This window comes from Perca flavescens, chromosome 13, assembly GCF_004354835.1.
Source record: "Perca flavescens isolate YP-PL-M2 chromosome 13, PFLA_1.0, whole genome shotgun sequence".
Lineage (NCBI taxonomy): Eukaryota > Metazoa > Chordata > Actinopteri > Perciformes > Percidae > Perca > Perca flavescens.
Window position 1 is genome coordinate 9,033,892 of NC_041343.1, and position 18,621 is coordinate 9,052,512.

The 18,621-nt window shown below is 39.8% G+C and overlaps 3 protein-coding genes across 4 annotated transcripts in view; 2 read left to right on the forward strand and 1 right to left on the reverse strand.

Annotated features, from left to right (window-relative positions):
* Positions 1-6,096: 6,096 nt before the first annotated feature.
* On the reverse strand, positions 6,097-8,031 carry supt4h1 (SPT4 homolog, DSIF elongation factor subunit). The gene is made up of 5 exons (XM_028596479.1): positions 7,838-8,031; positions 7,283-7,389; positions 7,117-7,172; positions 6,545-6,598; positions 6,097-6,416 (listed from the first exon to the last, which is right to left on the reverse strand). Exons 1-5 carry the CDS (start codon positions 7,904-7,906, stop codon positions 6,349-6,351), a joined length of 354 nt encoding a protein of 117 aa, XP_028452280.1. The 5' UTR covers positions 7,907-8,031; the 3' UTR covers positions 6,097-6,348.
* A 1,504-nt stretch (positions 8,032-9,535) lies between these two features.
* Positions 9,536-14,819, forward strand: hsf5 (heat shock transcription factor family member 5). 2 transcript variants are annotated; one of them, XM_028596477.1, is made up of 7 exons: positions 9,536-9,835; positions 10,439-10,934; positions 11,263-11,574; positions 11,830-11,921; positions 13,302-13,673; positions 13,857-13,973; positions 14,112-14,819. In XM_028596477.1, the coding sequence occupies exons 1-6, from the start codon at positions 9,671-9,673 to the stop codon at positions 13,971-13,973; spliced, it is 1,554 nt and encodes a 517-aa protein (XP_028452278.1). In that variant the 5' UTR covers positions 9,536-9,670; the 3' UTR covers positions 14,112-14,819. The 2 variants fall into 2 exon arrangements, with proteins under 2 accessions (XP_028452278.1, XP_028452279.1); XM_028596478.1 differs by having other exon boundaries at positions 9,538-9,760.
* A 566-nt stretch (positions 14,820-15,385) lies between these two features.
* The window catches only part of rnf43 (ring finger protein 43), a 94,027-nt gene continuing 90,791 nt past the window's right edge, over positions 15,386-18,621 (forward strand). Inside the window, exon 1 of the mRNA XM_028596408.1 lies at positions 15,386-16,951. Within this exon, the coding sequence (XP_028452209.1) occupies positions 16,730-16,951 (222 nt within the window). The 5' untranslated portion in view covers positions 15,386-16,729. The remainder of the gene's footprint in view (positions 16,952-18,621) is intronic.

Sequence of the window (18,621 nt, forward strand, 5' to 3'; positions counted from 1 at the left end):
ATCCCAATCAAAAGTCCTGCATTCAAAATCCTACTGAAGTGTCAAAGTAAAAGTATTGTTTTATCACTGTAATTGATATATTGTTACATATGGCATTATTATCTTGTTAATACTGTTGCATAAATGTGTAAGTAGCATTTTACTGTTGTAGCTGGTTGAGGGGAGGGGAGCTATTTTTTAATCCTTTAATATAGAATTAGGTAGTTTAGTCCAGTGGATCCCAACCTAAAGCTCGGTCCAAAGGGTCATAGCATAAGAAACAAAGTTCTGCTTTGGGTGGTATTTGTAAGAAGTTTAGAGGGGAAATCACTATTTGGTAGAAGATCTGATGCTTTTGTAAGAGGTCGCAAGCTTAAAAGGCAATGTGTTATATTTCATAAGCTTATATGTTTTAGTTTGTGTAAAATCTTAAAGAAGTAACTTGTAACTTTAGCTGTCAAGTAAATGTAGTAGAGTAAAAACAAGCAATATTTTTCCTCTGAATTGTTTTGGAATAGAACTATAGCGTAGCATAAAATGGAAATGCAAGCATCTCAAAATTAAACTTGAGCACAATACTTGAGTAAAAGTACTTAGTTTACTTTCCACCACTGGATTCAAGCTCCGGGTGTGCAGGGTTGAGATGCGTTCTTGCAGCGTTCCCCCCACTGAGGATTTGAAACAACATGGGTGTGTTTAGAAAACTGTGACATGGTTAGGTTCTTCTCTAACTTTATTGCCATGACGTCTGTTCCTGTCTGGGAGCTCATGTAGGTTAATGGCGGAGAGAAAACGAGCGGATGTCATTGTGACCTCTATACTTTTGAGGGCAGTGGATGTGAATGTGTTTGTGTCCACTACACAACCGAAGGCATTAAAGAAAAGATGACACGGTTGTGATAGAAAACTTAGAATAAAAGACAGGGAAGGTGACGTCATCTGGCAATGGGTAAACTGTTCTCAATAAGCCCCGAAACAGAAGCCTACTGTATGAGGGTTCTCGGTATTCATCTATTCATTCATATTCAATCACTCTTGATGCTCTGATTACAAATAAGACCCATCACTCACAATGGAGACTTGTTGAGAATATCCAGCATATGGTGTCCTTTAAAAGCCACACATTTTTTTTTAGCCTTCAACCCTCCAAATCTCCTGACCCCTGCCCTGCATTTTACTAATCCCTGCCCTCTTCAACTTATTGAGTCATAGGCCTCCGCTGAAGTGCTGCTGCTGCTTCATCTGGCAGACGACCACTAGCGTCTGTGCATGTGCCAGTAGGGAAGTGATCCCAACTCCCCGTGTGAAGAGTACACTAAAGCTGGGCCCTGATAGACCTTATCTGGGCCGGCAGCCATTTCCCCTCCCCGCCCTCCTGGGCCGTGGCCGGTGTCGACACCACCGACCGAGCCACCCAGAAGCTTATTTCCCTCCCAGACCTGCAAGCTTTCCACAGAGGCCTGAGCTGCTCTAAACCGGCTTCTGCAGAGCACCAGTGGAAAGTAGATTTACTCACGATCTGTACTTGTAGGTCAAATTTTAAGGTACTTGTACTTAACTTGAGTGTATAGCATTTATACATTTATTTGACAGCCATAGGTACTTTTCAGATTTAGAGTTGGATTTAACATAAAAAAGGTTAAGTTTATAAAATAGTGTCTAATTGGGGCTCCTTGCACTTTTCAGATGTCTAAACCTAACCAAAGAGATATTTCGTGACGTGGTGTCATTTAACCCTCTGGAGCCCAGGCTCATTTTGATTAACTTGATATGCGTTCATATTAATTTGGTCTTTGTTTAGCACCTTTTAAACTGTCCTTATCCCCACTCGTTGTGTTCCCTGTTTCCCTCATGCCAACACTGTGAAGCAGATGTCATCATTTGTTAAAAAAGAAGTTGGAATCTTTAAATAGGACACGCTGCTCTCTGTCCTTTAGCTGCTTTCTAGTCTGCAAGAGACAGGAAGTTTTGTCAGCCTGATGAAACGCTCACACGCACCAGTTTGTGTGTGTGTATGTGGCCTTCTGTTGATAATGTCCATCCCCCATGTTAAATACTTCCCTATCTCCACATTATCCCTGTCAGACAGAGCACAATCCAACACTGAGTTGAAGAAACCTCCGCTTGCTCTTGCTTTGTCCCTATTTTTTTTTTTTTTTTTAAACCGAGATGACCGAGCAGCCAAGGCACTAAAAACCTTGAGTCAACACCTCGTTATTTGATCTAATACTTTCCCTTTGGCTTAAAGCCTTGACATATCCAAATAAGGGCAAAAGCCGTAGTTTTGAGCACCAATGAGGCCGTGGCAGACGGGCCCGTGTGTCCCCTGTGAACACGAAGGGCGTGCTTCTTCTCGCCTCGCTCAGATGCTGCTGGTACAACGCTCGACATGTAGAGGACAGTGCATGGGCGGAGCTGACAGCTTTCCTGACAACGCCTTCCTGTGTGGTTGTGGAAGTCTTGCAGCGCTGAGCCCCAGTTCTCGGTTTTGTTTTTACTTCGCAGCTCTCGTGAAATGACTTTACCCACATGTGTGTTTGAAGAGAAAAGAGGTTCAAGTCTCACAGGGGAAAACAACTTCAGTATGGAGTTGTTTTGTTTTAAGGTCAAGCTGAGCAGTGAACTGATGCTGCTGCACTCATCTTCACATGCACTCAGCTCTGCGTTGAGTTAAGAAGCCCACATGGAGGCGTACAGACGGACTTGTGGTTTATTTCTCATTTGATTATAAACTGTCTCTAACCACTGGCGGTAGATTCTCAGTGCGACAAAAAAAGTCTTTGTTCCGCTTGGATTGGAAAGAATGACAAATATTTTTGTACATTTGAATAATCACAGTGATATATGGTTTGTAATTTATTTCAGAAAATATGAGTTTTACATTTATTCAGCAAAGTGGCCGACTGCACCAAAGTGTATTTCATATTTTAACATAAAATAGGAGATGTAGGCCTTTGCTTTTCAAATGGATGAGTGTTACTGGGGCCCTGTATTTAAGACATATGGCTTCTTCTTTTTTTTACTTGTAAAATGGCTGACTCCCAGGCAGACAACATGATGTGTATCAGAGCCGAGAATCATTTTATAGGTTATAAAAAAGTAGGATGAAATCTATATGGCTGCACCCATGCAAGAATATTTTTATACCCACGTTTTCCTGCTGTGACTCACAGGGGTAAGGGTATTCCTGCATGCATTGGGCCAAAGATGGAGAAATAATCCTGAATAGAGTATCAAACAGCCACTCACACATTTACACATTCAGTGTATTTGTCTACCTTTGCCGCATGTCGTCTGTATCAAACAAACACAAAGAGAGCCAGGCTGTCTGCTAACTGTCCACAAAGCAGAACAGAACCATGTGTCCTCTCCCCACTTTCACATCGGTCCTTCATTTAGGACAACATCCATAAAAATACACTTTATTTATACAGCACTTATGAAATCCTCTACATGGATAAAACGGAGATGAGTTAGTTTTCATTTGTTATCAATACCCATGAGGTTGGGTATTTCTTTACTATGGAAGCATGGTATTAATGCTAAAATATTATTACCATGGTAATGCTCAATGGATACATCACACATTAATGTCTAACTAAAAGTCATCTTTGTCCATTGTGGTCCTCTTGTCCTTTATGTGGCAGCAATGAGGAAAACTTAACATTATTGAGACATTTTAAAGATTACGACATTTTAAAGTTTACGACATGAGATAATAATGTCTCTGCATGCTGATCTTCCTATTTAGCTTGATGAGAACATTAACACAGCAAGTTATGGTGAATTGATGAACGATCCATTTTTTTATTAAAATGGTTTCTCAGGGCCACCACCATTAAGGAAAAATAATTGTGATGTATTTTAGAATCGTATAAAACAACTTTGCCTCTTTATCAAAGCTAGTTTCCTAAAACTCAGCCATCAACCATGTGTGTCGGTTATCTGCACTGTAGCATCGTTGCTTACAGTAACTGAGCCTCATGCAAGTGCAAACTAAAAAAGGGTGAAGAGGGCTTTGTGAGTGTTTCCACTGAACAGAATAACTCAAACAAACTGAGTCCTTGCACGCTGTTAGAGTACACTTCTACTGCCAACGTGGTTACAGTGTCAAGGCCTGCGAAAGCCCATTATATGACAAATCCGACACATTCCACTCCTACACATCCTGCAGTACAACACACCTTATGAAATCAGTTTTGAGAAGAGGCGAAACACTATTTCTTCAGGATATGACCTGGCCACAGTAGATTAGTATCTTTCATTGCAGAGATACTTTACATAAGAAGTAATGTGTCATCATTAAAAACAGATGCATTAAACCCCCTCTGCTGATATTTTAACATTATTTAACGTAGATGTTACGTCCTTGTTCATTACAGTAGAAAAAAAAAAGGAAATGTAGGTTATGGCATATGTTGCACGCCATTCTAAGGCTTTATCTTATCTCTCCCTCCATGACCCGTAAAGTTAGAAATGATCCTGCATACATGAAACTGGGACAGCTTTCCTGTATATCAAATTACAACAACAATGTGTTTAATGCTGTTTACACCTTATATTATTTTACTGAATGTAAAGTCCCGGCTGGGAATAAACATGAATTCATTTTTGTGGTGGCAAAACTATCATCTTTAACTCATAGGGCAGCCCTTTGAATTCCTTTCATAAACCTCTTTCTGTGCTCCATATCTTGGACTGAATGTTATGAATTTAATTTTCTGACACTATTTAAGGAGCGTGTGTTTTTATAATGGGCATTATGATCGAGGACAATGAGATAAAAACCTATCTCCTTCCCTTTACTAAACCATGGCAGTCTCAGTTGTTTATTCCAAAGAGCAGTCTCACTAACCATGCCTAAGTAACTGAATATCAGCGCCGAGAGCAAGAGCTCACTGTGCTTACTTCCAGAGATTTAGAATAGTCCTGCGTGTGCATGACCCCGATCCATCGGGTTACAGTAAAATGGGACAATGCTCAGACCCTCTAGCAATGAACAAATCTTCAACAGTATTATAAGCCAACAATAGAGTGCTACTGTACAACTGAACAATGATACACACAGCAGCACAGGGACGACAACCTACAAGCCTCAGATGTTATTACAGACTATTGTACAATGAAACAGTAGCTAGAGCAGGGATGGACACTGGAAAGGTTAACATTTAACAGGAGAAAATACTGTTCTGTAGGTGAGAATCACACGGCTAGATTAACACCACTAATAGTTTGGTTGACGGTTCCCCCTATTGGTAATGTCTCTCACTGCATTTAATTCCAGAATTCAGGGGAAAGGACCACCATGTGACCCAAATAACACAAAGTAGATGTATTCAAGTAGCCTACTGTACAATGTTTTATGAATTGAACTACCCAACAATACACAGACCTACATATCTGAAATCATAAGATGGTTAAACACTTAGTTGATTGACAGTTAAAAGTTTGGATCATTTCCAGTTTCTAATATGTGAGAATTTTACTACATTGAGTACTTTCACTTTTAATACTTTAAGTAGGCCTACATCTTCCTGATGATACTTACATATGTTTACTTAAGTAACATTTTTAATGCAGGACTTTAACTTGTAAGAGTATTTTTACAGTGTGGCTTTAGTACTTTTACTTAAGGATCTGAATACTTCGTCCACCACTGCAAATAAATAATACAAGGATGTTTTATTAGTATTTGTTCAAAACAGAAATGCTAGACTGTTTAGTTCCTCCTCTGCAGGGTTTCCAATCAGTTGCTGGTTCAGTAGCAACACTAAGGGGATTTCTCTGTGAATACAAAGAACTCTCTGAACAATGTTCAGTGTCTTCATGTCATATACACTCTCTATACACCAATTTGTTGTATTGAGCAAACTAGTTATTGAATAATGTACACAGTGGACCTTGATGAGCTTTGTTTTTTGCAGTTTTCTTTCGTGGACTTTTGGGAAGCTGTTTTTAGGGGCATTTTCTAGGGGAACTGGAATTGTGCTGTATCATCTTTGGGAACGATCTGAAACCCACAGCAATTCACGGTCTACTGAATAACACACTGCTTGTACCTGAATCAGCAAATCTCACTGTGTTCACGTGTTACTGTGCTTAAAACAAATACTCACATTTCTAATAAAAACAGACCTTTATTTTTTTTCTTAATAAATCAAAGAAATAAAAAACACTTCTCCCCGTGTAAGCATGCATGCTAATATTTCTAATCACAACAAACAAAAATTGAACAGTTGGAGGGCAGTCCTATAAGACATCACAGACATGATCAAATTGAGTCCCGCTGTTGTTATGTCTTCCAGGAGTTGGTGCTGCAGTAGGATACCACTCTGGTGTGGCTAGTCAGACAATTGGAAGCAGCCAGGTTTATGTCTTCACTGCTGTATCTCTGGATTTGTAGATCACTCCTCTGCTTTTCAACTCTCTCACCACGCCTTCAGAAAAGGAGAATGTTGAAAAGTTACGTAAACGTAATACTCAATAAGGAAGGAATTCGTACAAGAAAAAGCCAAACATTAAACTTGCTACATATTATACACAGTGCGGTTAGATTAAAGTGTACCTGGAGGTAGTCTTCCTGTCACTGACACTGCATATACACCGGGCTTGAAGTTGCCTTGTAGGATGAAGCAAAAAATATATGACTTAATAATAGGGTTGCACAAAACATCAGTTTTTTTTTTTTTTTTTTAAATCGTCATTGCAATATCAACTGGCGCAATATACATACCGCGAAAGGCTGCGACATATTGCGAAAGACACTCAAGAGATTTGGTCACTTTTTTTAGTGGTTCCTTTGACATTTAATTAAATGTACAATTGGTTCAATAAAGATGTAAGCAATGATTTGATTTTATTTGTTTTAAATTCAACAAGCCTTTTGTTTAGTACAGAACTGAATACATTTACATATCTGTTTATTTATAGCAAATGTTATCGCAATATTCAACATTATCACATATTCCTCATATTGTGCAGCCCTACTCAATAACTCAAACCGAAAATTATATATATATACACACTTTTTTTTGTAAAGTAAATAAGTCCCTTATTGACATCGTATTGAGTGATAAACCCACACAGTATTATTCATCGACTTTTTGTCATGGTCAAACCTGACAAAATCCTCCTTACCTATCCTCTGCCATTTAGCTACCCAGCTGTCCTCAGGACTCATCATGGATATTACGCTGTGGACAAACAAGACAGGATTTTGTAGGCTAAACATTAAGAAAACTGTTCAATCCACGTGGAAGGTTTTTGAATCGTCAACGCTAAAAAAAAAATACAAAATATTTACCCATCAAACGAGGAACTTGTGCATTCATAAACCATCTCTCTGTTCCCCTTCATCTGAAGGTACGACTCACAGTTGTCACAGCCGTCGTATTCAAACTGGTCAATGGTCTGAAGAAGACAGGACGCAGAAAAGAGAGAGTTCATGTTAGACTACATGAATCCAGGACAATAAATCAAAAGGACACGCATGTAAAGTAAGATACGAACTACTTCTAAAACCAACAGCCTTACCAAGACTTCTTTTTATTGGCGGCTGTGTAAAAACGTACTCCAGTTCGTGTAACGTTAACGTGATAGGTTTGAGTTTAGCCAAACAAACATGGCTTGTTAGAAGACGAACAGACTATGACCAAGTGGCTTGATGAAAACAAGTTATGGAACAAATTCAATCCGACTTTTTTGCGCCATTGAGTAAATAAAAGTAATCATGAAAGCATTACTTTAAAAGTGTTAGTTCCTGTGTGAGACACAACACAACAAAATGCAGCGCAGAAAGCGGCTACACGTTAGCAGAGAAGCTAGCTTGAGTGTTTCATTCTCGTAATTGTGAGTTTACCTTCACTAAAGAACAAAGAAGGCAGGCACGCAGATGGCGAAGGTCTTTGGGGACCGTTTCCAATGCCATTATGTTTATGCTCCTGGAGAAAAAGCGATCGTAATACCCAAATATCAAACGGATTAATGTTTTGAATATGTCTCAGTCGCTGGAGATTTACGTCACTGACTGTGAGGACCTAGTAAAAGACCAGCACAGAGGGGTCCCTATTGTGCGCCTGTATAAAACTCTTTCTATCTCCATCATATAAAGCAATCATTTGTTACAGGGATTATACTTGAAATGTTTTGTAAAGTCACACATTGTATATTTGTTCTACTATGTCCTTAAACTTATTATGAGTATACTAAACACTGATTGTTATTTATTTGGTCATGCATGCGTGCATTTCAACCACCCCTAAAGGATTAGGACCAGTGAAGACTTTGAAAATGTAAACCTTATTTTTACAGTCTATGGATTATACTAAAATAATTGGTGTTCAAAAATAAAGACGTGTTATAGTGTAGAAGATGGATGGACAGAGAAGTGGATGGATAATGGGTGGGTTTCTATTTGTGTATCAGAATGAAGACCATCTGGATGCTTTTTAACATATACTGTACCTATAACTTTAATCCAAATAGATTTAAGCATTTCGACTCACATGTATATTCATGGCCTTCTCGTTAATTTTACTGTGTAATGCTGCCTTGGTGGCTCCCCTTTTTGATCCACACTAATTTCTGTACATATACCTTACTATTTCTTACTTTTAACTAAAATCTGTTAAGTTAAATGGTACTCCATGACCATTAAATGAAGAATACATTTACAAAATTTCAAATTTCAGCTAGTTTTTCTCCCTCTCTGGTTTTAGACTATATGCATTTTAAATAAACTGTTATTACATTGTCTGTTTTTTATATATTATCATAATATAAATATATCACTGTATTATATCACTTATCGGTGTCATTGTTTTATTTATTTACCTATTTGTTTTAAGAATAATGTTGGAAATACTTTGTTTTTATACAATTAAGCAATTTTATCTAAACATAAATTCAATCATGTACATTTGCATGCACATTTTGGCACAGGTACAGTTGACACATTCTGGCTTCCTGCATTCCCTTTGCACAACTGTGCATTTTGCTGACATTGTGTATAACTAATGAGGGTAAAAAAAAAGTTGAACCTTGCTTTCTATCTATCTATCTATCTATCTACATTAAATATCAACATACTCATAAGGTTTTGCTGCCTTATTATAGTTATTTCAAATAAGAGGATTGTAGCTAATTTCTGTAAGTGATGTACAGTAGCTAAATTCATAGTACATTTGTACTTGTGCTATACTTTATCATTTTACTTGCTACTCCACTACATTCCATTTCAGAGTGAAACATTATACTTTTTACTCGACTGCATTTGGTTCACAATCACAGCTATAGTTATTACTACTTTACAAATAAAAAATGTTCTTTCACATGTTATATCTTAGAAAATGTGAAAGGTTAAAAGCCCAAAAACTCAGCTCCAGCTTGGCTAGCTGCAACCACTTCCATGTTACTGGTAGTAGTTTAGCCCAAGATTTCATGTATATAATAATATAAACCTCTGAATGGGACAATGGAGCACGTTTACTGTTGATGAGTTTATTTTGTTGTTCCATACTCTTTAACAACATTTGAATGCAGGACTTAATATACTTTTCCCACCACATATTTGTCCTAATAGACAGTTTAGACACACAAACCTGCGTTAGAAGGAGCCAGTTCTAAGCTGTCCTGTCTAGCTGTAGAATATTATAGAATCCTGACAGTTGGCCCCAGAATCAGTCAGTGTCAGATGAAACGTCTAAACTCCCAACAGTTCCAACGGTTCGGGAACACTTCCAACGGCCCGGAGAACAGAAGAGAGTCATCTTTGGAGCTCCAGGTACAGTTCACCTGTCATGATGTTTCTTCTTGGTGTAGCATGACCCAAACAATACAAGGATATATCGAAAGAATTGTATGCAACCTTAATTAACGTTACTGTGCTAAAAAATAACTTAAAATACAGAGCAGTTAGATAGCTAACGTTAAATGCTAGCTAAAAGTAAGCATTTTCAGGTCTTGTCACTAACCCTAACCCCACACTAATGTTACAGCTAAAGTTAACAATTTAATGTTACAGGATTTTATTTTTTTACCTAGTTAGCTAACTCCTCCATTTTTTTTTATATTATCCACTACTAGCTAATTATGTGTAACATTAGCCCAATGTTACAATCTAGCGATAGCTAGCTAAAGTTAATTAGCTAGGTAGCTAAGTTACTTCATAATGCTATGGCTAACTTAGCTAACTGGTAGTAAATGCACGTTAGCATTAACGAAAAAGTACGTTAATGCTAACCGTAGGTAGCCAATACTCCACCTTTACACATGTTAACGTTGGTAACATTAGATGAAGTAATTTAGCCATTATTAACCACTTTTACTAACGTTAACCATAGCCAAAGAAATCAAATCCATACGTTACTCTAACGTTACTTAACTGATAACATTAACGGTTGGCCTGCTATTCAGATAAGTTGAAGCTGAGTCAACTTGACCTCTTTTTCCTATTTTACAGACTGAGCTAAGCATGCATGTCGGTGAAAATCCCCTCCCTGACAGCATCAACCCTAATAACTTTCCTGCCAAACTATGGCGTTTAGTGAACAACCCGCTAAATCACGCCATCTACTGGGACAAACTCGGCAGGGTGGTCGTCATTGATCAGCATCTCTTCGAGAGACAAATCTTGTCTCCTAGCAACATCACCACCCCGGACAACGCTGACGCCTTCAAAACAACCAACTTCTCAAGCTTTGTCCGTCAGCTGAATCTGTATGGCTTCAGGAAAGCCGATCCGGCTGTTAAAGACACCTGGGACAATGCAGCATATCATCATTTTTACAACCCAAACTTCCAGCGAGACCAACCTGAACTTGTTGCGAGTCTGAGGAGACTCACTGTCGACAACAAGGCAAAGATACAAGCTGGTGTGAACGTGACAAGTCGGCCCCCGAGTCGGTACCTGCGATACAGTGGGGGTGATGATGGCACAGATAAAAATGTGAAAAGAGGCAAGTGTCACTGCAGGACTTCTCATGGCTGTATTTCAGTGAGGGAGTAGCTGTAGATAGCAGAAATATATTGTAATGGTCACACAAGTTCCCCTGTAGTCACATAGTTAATACTACTGTAAAATTAAACCATTTCCTAAACATTTCATGGACTGAAAAGGGTCCACCAACCCCACTTGGGAAATCACTATAAATCTAAATGCTTCTTCACTTTTCATCTGAACCAAACGTCTTATTGCAGTTTTAATTCCACAATCCAGTGCTTTACATTTCAATAATGGCTGTCTAACAGGTTGTCGTCATGCTTTGCTTTTTCCTGTTTCTGCAGTCAGTACTTCAATGCTTAGCCCCACACATCAGGAGTCAACTCATCCTTACTATCCCAATAAAGCTCAGCCCATGACAGCACACAATGGAACCCCAGTCCCACCACGATTCCTGATAAGAGGCCATGGTGCAGCTCTTTCGCCGACTGTCTTTGCTGCAGACAAAGGGTTACAAGTGTCTTTAAGCCACCACTATGCAAACGCCAATGCAATGCACATTCAGCAGAGTTTACTGTCCCGTGCAAACCATGGAAACCCAAATTTCCCTTTTACTTCTCCAAATGCACAATATCCGCCTGGCTACTATTCCCCAGGTGAGCATGACATCAGTTTTCTTTGTTCGGATAGTATGGGAGGGAGAGTAAACCACACTATTTACATCACTTTACTTATGTTGTACATGAGGAGAACTTTTTTTAGCTACAATGTACTTGTAATGTACTAAAATGTACTAATCTGTGTGTAAAATCAGTAGTACTTATTAATTGGGAATGCAAAATTGTAGGTTTCAACTCCAACCCAAATCCTGCATTTTATAATCTAAAATATAATCTTTTGTCTTGTTGAAGTTTGCCAGTGCTACCATCACAACCTTGTGACATCACATATGGCAGGTAGTGGGATTCAGACAGGCTCGTTTGCTCCCCACAGTTATTACCAGGTAGGTGAACTGAAGTGTGGTCACTTTTCTATCCATAGTCATGTGATTAATGTCTCACAACAAATCTGTGTGATGAGGGGTGAGGGGGGGGCATTCCACCAGCCGTTACACAGTGCGTCCCAGAAGCGGCTCTCTGCTCTGCTCTGCTCTGCTAAAAATACGTGGCAGATACATTTTTGGTGGGGAGGTCAACAGGCTGGGCAGGAAGTGGAACAGCTAGAGCATCTGGTCAATTTTCAAAATAAACACACTGTGAAGACTCCCGATCATATATAACATCAGTATAGTATTTTAACAACAGCCACAAACCTTTTGATCCATGTCATTCATGACTGGACATACAGTAATGTCAGAAACCATTTAACTATGTAGACTATTTACTTTTATGGTAGAAGCACAAATATCCAGGAAAAAATTACCGAAACAACAAAATATGCAGGCAAAACGCTCCGTTTCTGAGACGCTCCCAGTGTGTTATGACGCATAGCAGCGGACAGAATAAACCCACAGCGCAGCCAGACCATGGCGCAGTTGGACCACAGGGGTTAGGCAGTGTCCTCATTTAGGATCTTAGTGGCCTGAGGGTAGAAGTTTCTTCAGAGACTTTAAAGGTCCCATGACATGGTGCTCTTTGGATGCTTTTATATAGACCTTAGTGGTCCCCTAATACTGTATCTGAAGTCTCTTTCCCGAAATTCAGCCTTGGTGCAGAATTACAGCCAGTAGAGCCAGTCCCACAATGAGCTTTCCTTAGTATGTGTCATTTCTGTGTGTAGCTATTGAGGAAGAGAGGGGGGTGTGGCCTTCACCAACTGCCACTTTGCTTGTTTGAAAGCCATGCTGTCTCTTTCTCATTGGTGGGCTAAATTCTCTGGGTGGGCAAAGCAGAGAAAGGGGAGGTAACCTTGCTCCTTATGACCTCATAAGAAGAAGATTCCAGATTGGCCCATCTGAGCTTTCATTTTCTCAAAGGCAGAGCAGGATACCCAGGGCTCAGTTTACACCTATCACCATTTCTAGCCACTGGGGGACCATAGGCAGGCTGAGGGAACTCATATTAATGTTAAAGGGAAATGTTCATGCCATGGGACCTTAAAGTGCTGGCCTGGTGTATCCAGTACCTTCTTCCCGACCTCAACAGAAAAGCCTGTAACCCGGGTGTTTTGGATCTTTAATGATTGTCTTAGCCTTTTTATCGCAGCGCCTGATGTAAATATCCTTTAGGCAGGGTAGGGCTGCGCTAATTGTATGTTCAGCCGAAACAAACCACTCTTTGCAGGGCCTTGCGGTCCTGTTCGGAGTTGTTTCCGTACCAGGCAGGGAATATTTTGAACATTTACTGTGTCTAAAACATATCTTTTTTTTATTTCACTGTTACAGGCGAGCTATCCTGTGAATATGTTGTGCCATGGGGACAACAACCAGGATATCAAGAACATGGAACACCAGGAGGTGAAAAAATTTGACATTAACTTGGACACAATTTTCCAGATTGCCGATGAGGTGATGCAAACTCCACCCAATAACAACTTGGTTAGAGTCATGACCCCGGAGAAGCCAGGCCCTGTGTTAGTGCCGTTCACCTGTAACCCTGTGACGTATGACAAACCTGCCAGCGCCATGAAAGCTAACCCTTTGTATGGATCCATTATAATGGCTGTGTCAGGCCATGCTGATCAAGTCAAATGCGAACAGCAGGAAGAATCTGTGGTTTCAGTACCTGAGCAAATGCCTGAAGATGCCATATCCGAGGTAAGTCTCTACATTGTAGATCCCCTGAAGGCAATTAGCTTTATTTTTTCTAAAAGACTTTGCCAGGAATGGCTGGGTGAGGTCTGTCCAGCAGACCTATTCATATATGATTAGAGAACGTGTAACAGCTTAGCAGAAGACCTGTACATTATTTGCTGTGGTTTTCCTCTGTGCCCTGGCAAGGTTACCGTTGATGATGCAAAGGACACGGAGGTTATAGGTGGCGAGGTTAGTGACAGTCTGAGGGATACCAGTCAGGCCGATAACAGCAAATGGACAGGAAGTACACCAAATCTTTAGGTAAGACATTATTTAACATCTAGGGAGCACGGTCAGAATAAAACTAGTGGAAGAAAAAGGCATTTAAAATGTGAATGTATGTTTAAAGGTCATCACTGCAACAAGTTTACTGACAGTTGGTTGTATTTCTCGTTTTAGATCTCAACTTGTTGATTTGATTGGCATGTGACAGGGAGTCTTGATTCACTTCAGGATTTGATCTCAGATTCTCACTATTATCAGACTTTATTCTCCATTTTAGTGAGTTTTGTGTAAAAGATGCGTTCTATTTTAAATTTTATTTCATTCTTGTAGCAAAATTAGTTATAGGCTGTACATTTGTGTATTTTAATAGCAATGATTTTCCTTATTGTTAGTGACTTTGGAAAATACAATAATTTGAGTAACAAAAAAAAAAAAAAAAAAAAGGTTTTACCTCTATATTTTTACCACAGTATTTTCTAAAATGTAACCATCTTGTAATGTTTTTAAAGAATTGTAATTTTAAGTATAATTTATACAGATTTGCTACAGTAAAGGCCACCTCTGGCTGTCCACATGTAATGTGCATGCTTGACTTAGTCTGTTTTTAATAGCATAACTGGTAGTGTTTGTCATAGCAAGTTGTAACAAACCGCTGTAATGGGGGAGAAAATATTGAATAAGTGTATGAAAATATAATCCTATTGATTGTTGATATTGATTGCTTTATGATGGTGACCAAGTGGTGGTTGCATTTCCCCACCTTTTTATTTTTCCACTGCATCATTTAAAAGGTGCAGGGTTTTTTGAACGTGTCACTGAAGTGTTTTTTTAATTGCAAGTGTGTAAAAGTATTATAATTAAAGTTGAATATATGTCCAATAATTTGGCTTGATGGTTTGCTGTGTATGTGAATTTATATTATTTCTTGTTGACACAGCAGTTGTGTCCTAAAGTTGTCTGCTGGTTCTGTAGGATTGTGTACACTAGAGGGAGCCACTTGTTCGTTTTTGATTTGCTGCTGCTGCAAGAACTGCTCCGCCCTCAACCTCCAATGTGGCTTTCAGGTGCTACTCGGAAGCTCATTTTACGTTATTACTTAATTTTTTAATTTTTTATTCTGTGACATGCAAGTGTTTTGGGGTTGAAAACAAAGCCTGTAATAAATATTGGTATTCGATAGCTGCTTATTATCAAAGACTGTCATTACACAGTCACATCGCATTGCATGAACATAGGAGTAAATAGCCTTCTTTTTGTAATTATTACTTTAGAATTTTGATAGCAGCGTAATAATAATTACCTGTAACATAATTTGTTTACACGGCTTCTCCTTCTAAAAAAAAATAACGTGACAAAAATCCACCCTTGCCCAAACATCTGGTCGTTCACGTGCATCGTTTCTATAAAGTCCCAATTTCCGACAGCACTGGAAGGCAGCAGGACAGTTAGCAGGTAGAGAGTGTCAATGAGATCCCAGGGGAGCGAGAGACAGTCCGGGAGGTAGACTTTTGGGACGGTGTCATAACTACACGGTGTCTCTTCACTTTATCAACTTTAAATGGAGATCACACGGAGTTTGGACCACTCTTATCACGTACTTTTTTTTTTGTAGTGTTTCTACATTGTAATCGTTGATGATTTTGATAAACAATTCATTTCCCCTCGGTGTTCTCGGGAGGATCGTATCTAATTTCTTACAGTGCAGCGGAGGCACTGGACTCAGAGAAAAGCCTGTGTGCGTGTGTTTGTTTTTTTACAGTGAGTTGGTTTAAATGAGGTCCGACTGTAGAAAATAAGTTGATGGGTTTGTTAGAGAAGTCGCTTTGGTTTCAGACCCAATATAATTACCAAGTAAGTGAAGCAAGACAACGGTTCATTTGCTTGGGTTAATAATTAGATAGAGCGGTGTATCCTACTGAATTTAACAACTTCGAGGATTATTTGTCGTAACTCTTTGGTTGTAAAACTATTACCCAACTTTTTGGCACTGCACTATCTGTCAACATGCCTTATAACTTTCCGGCGGCAACCTGCAACCCAGCCTTTGAAGTTCAAGTTGTCGCTATGCTGCGTTTTTGTGGATTTATCCAGAAAATGTGGCGCCCACAGGATGTGCTATCTTCTGACGCTGTTTGTCAACTTGTGCTTGGTCGCAAAATGTGATTATAAGGTACATTGACCGGTGTACACTGTAATATTAATAATAATAAATAAATAATAGCAGTTTGGATACGGATTTAGATTGGTACACTGTTGCCAGGACCTGCCCTTCTGGGAGAGGATACAGCAGCTCAACTATAACGCAAACACTTGACAAATGAGGACATTTGTTGTGTATCTCATGAAGACCAGGCTGTTGGAAACCAATGCATGCTTCAAGCTCTAAGACAACACAGCGTGTCTTTGAGCAATGCAATGTATCGCCACCCACATTAATGACACTGGATAAAAGTTCATTCAAGCTTATTGTATTTCGGAAGATATCGGTTTTCTGTAAGGAATCGCATTGTTCCATGGGGACTGGGCACTGAGTAGCCTTAATATGCATTTTCTATAACGTGGAGTTCCAATATAACTTTGGTGCTGAATTGAAGTTTTAGGACATTCAAACGTGAGTTATGATGACAGACCTTCAGCTTTAAAAGTTTGGATTGTATCTGTTTAGCAGTAGTCATCGAGGCGGAAAGGAGAAGTTGGGACATAAAAATACTTTCTCCGTTTGTCTATCCGCGGTGCTTGCCTGCTTTGAAGTCCACCATGTGCGGCCGGGCACCGCCGCTACAGCCGAGGCCATGACCGTCCCCCAGCGGCGCCTGGCCGGGCTCTGGCCGTGGCTGCTCATGGCGGCCCTGCAGGTGGTGCTGGGCCAGCCGGGCCTGGAGTCCGAGCGGCCGGCCATCCGAGCTGTCATCAAGGTGACACTGGTGAATCACGAGCCGACGGGGAAGACCATCACTTTGGAAGGGGTGTTCGCGGGAGGAAGTGCCGGCTACGCGGAGGGAAAACTAATGCAGGTAAGGTGTCATTAAAAAAAAAAGCATCCCATTCTTTACTGTACCTCCAATAAAAAGAGGAAATCACTGGACAGGGGTGTGGGTGCGGCACCTGTTGTCAGAGTTGTAGTTCAGCTGTGTCACAGGGGCCCACAGTGTCTACAGGCTCCTCTACAAGTCAATAGCGCCCTCAAATCACACAAAGACACTTAGGCAGATGTAGATGTAGGCTATGGGGATATTTGGTCTTGAAGGACCACAGCTTTACCACTTGGCAAACTTTTTGCCTTGATATGCAGTAGGCCTGCATTTACATTGGCCTGTTGCTCTGATAATTATTTTTGTCTCCGGTGACCCCGCCATTGATAATTTAATTGTAGAAGTCTTCTATCTGTACAAATGGACAACCGAGATAGAGATCAGATCAGTATTACTAAAACTGAATGTGCTCCCTTCCCAGTATTGAAAAAAAATATTGATAAAGTTAAATAGTGTCAACTGGAGAGTAACAATTCAACATTCAAAGTCCATAGATTACAAAAAGTAAAATGTAAAAACACACACTGTCCTGTCTTTAAGTGCATCAATCCTTCTGTGGAATGACTATTGTGGCCCCACGTTTCTCTAAAACCTAAAAAACAGTTTACACAGCATCCCCTGTCCTAAACCAAATGATGTTAACACCTGGACTTGTTGCCATACGCCATCAAAATACTGATAATATAGAGTGACCATGAGTTACAGTACACTGTATCCTTCAGAGAGCTGCTCACAATACCACAGTTCCTTCTCAGCCTGTTATGACAGAACATCTAATTTCTTTGAACAATAGTTATGACATACAGGTGTTATTGAGGTTAGTTTGTCTTCAATCTATTTTTACTTATCCCTGAAAAAACATGGGTTTGGTTGAGATGGTAGCTTTGTTTTGCAGTAACTATTTATGGCATCTAATGCTCTTCCAACATTTTTAATATCAAGGTGTGGTCAAAGACTGTTTAAACAACACAGCAAATCATGTTTAGACTCATGCAAACCTATGATTTAAGCAAAAGTGCTTCTTCTCCCATACCATTTAGAAAAAAAGCATGCTGTTACCTTGCAAATGTAAAGTTTTTTATGCTTTATTCAGTGTGCATATTTAGGATTCAGGAGTGGATTAAGGCTCCCGGGCCTCAAAGCTTGGCTGTGTGAATTTATTTACAGTCTCCGGAGAAACGGGACGACAGATATGAGGTACTGTAGGATCATGTCTCTTCTCACTCACCAGGCGTGGGAGGTTTTGTGAATGGCAAGCCAGATGCTGCAAGTTAGCCATAATTGATAAGGATTTACATGACTTCCCCACAGAGAAAGGCCAGTATTAGGGCACTGTGAAAAGCCAAAAGCTGTCTCCCTCTCCAGTTAAAAGTGATTTGGGCTTTAATGTGTCTGTTATGGATGCATTTCACTGTGCAGGCCAGGCAGGTGAGATCAAAGACACTTGCAGCTTTCTGGAATTTCCAGCTTTCTTTTTTGTTTTCCCATATAACCTGGCAGATTATTTTGTAGTGTTCCAAATGCAAACAGGCTGTAGAGGAAAAATGCACGAAAAGATATTAACCTGTCACCAGTTCTCAGCAAAGAGCTTCAGCAAAATACTGTACATATTAAGGTAGCACATGGGTGATGAGCTTGATCAAGATTGTAGA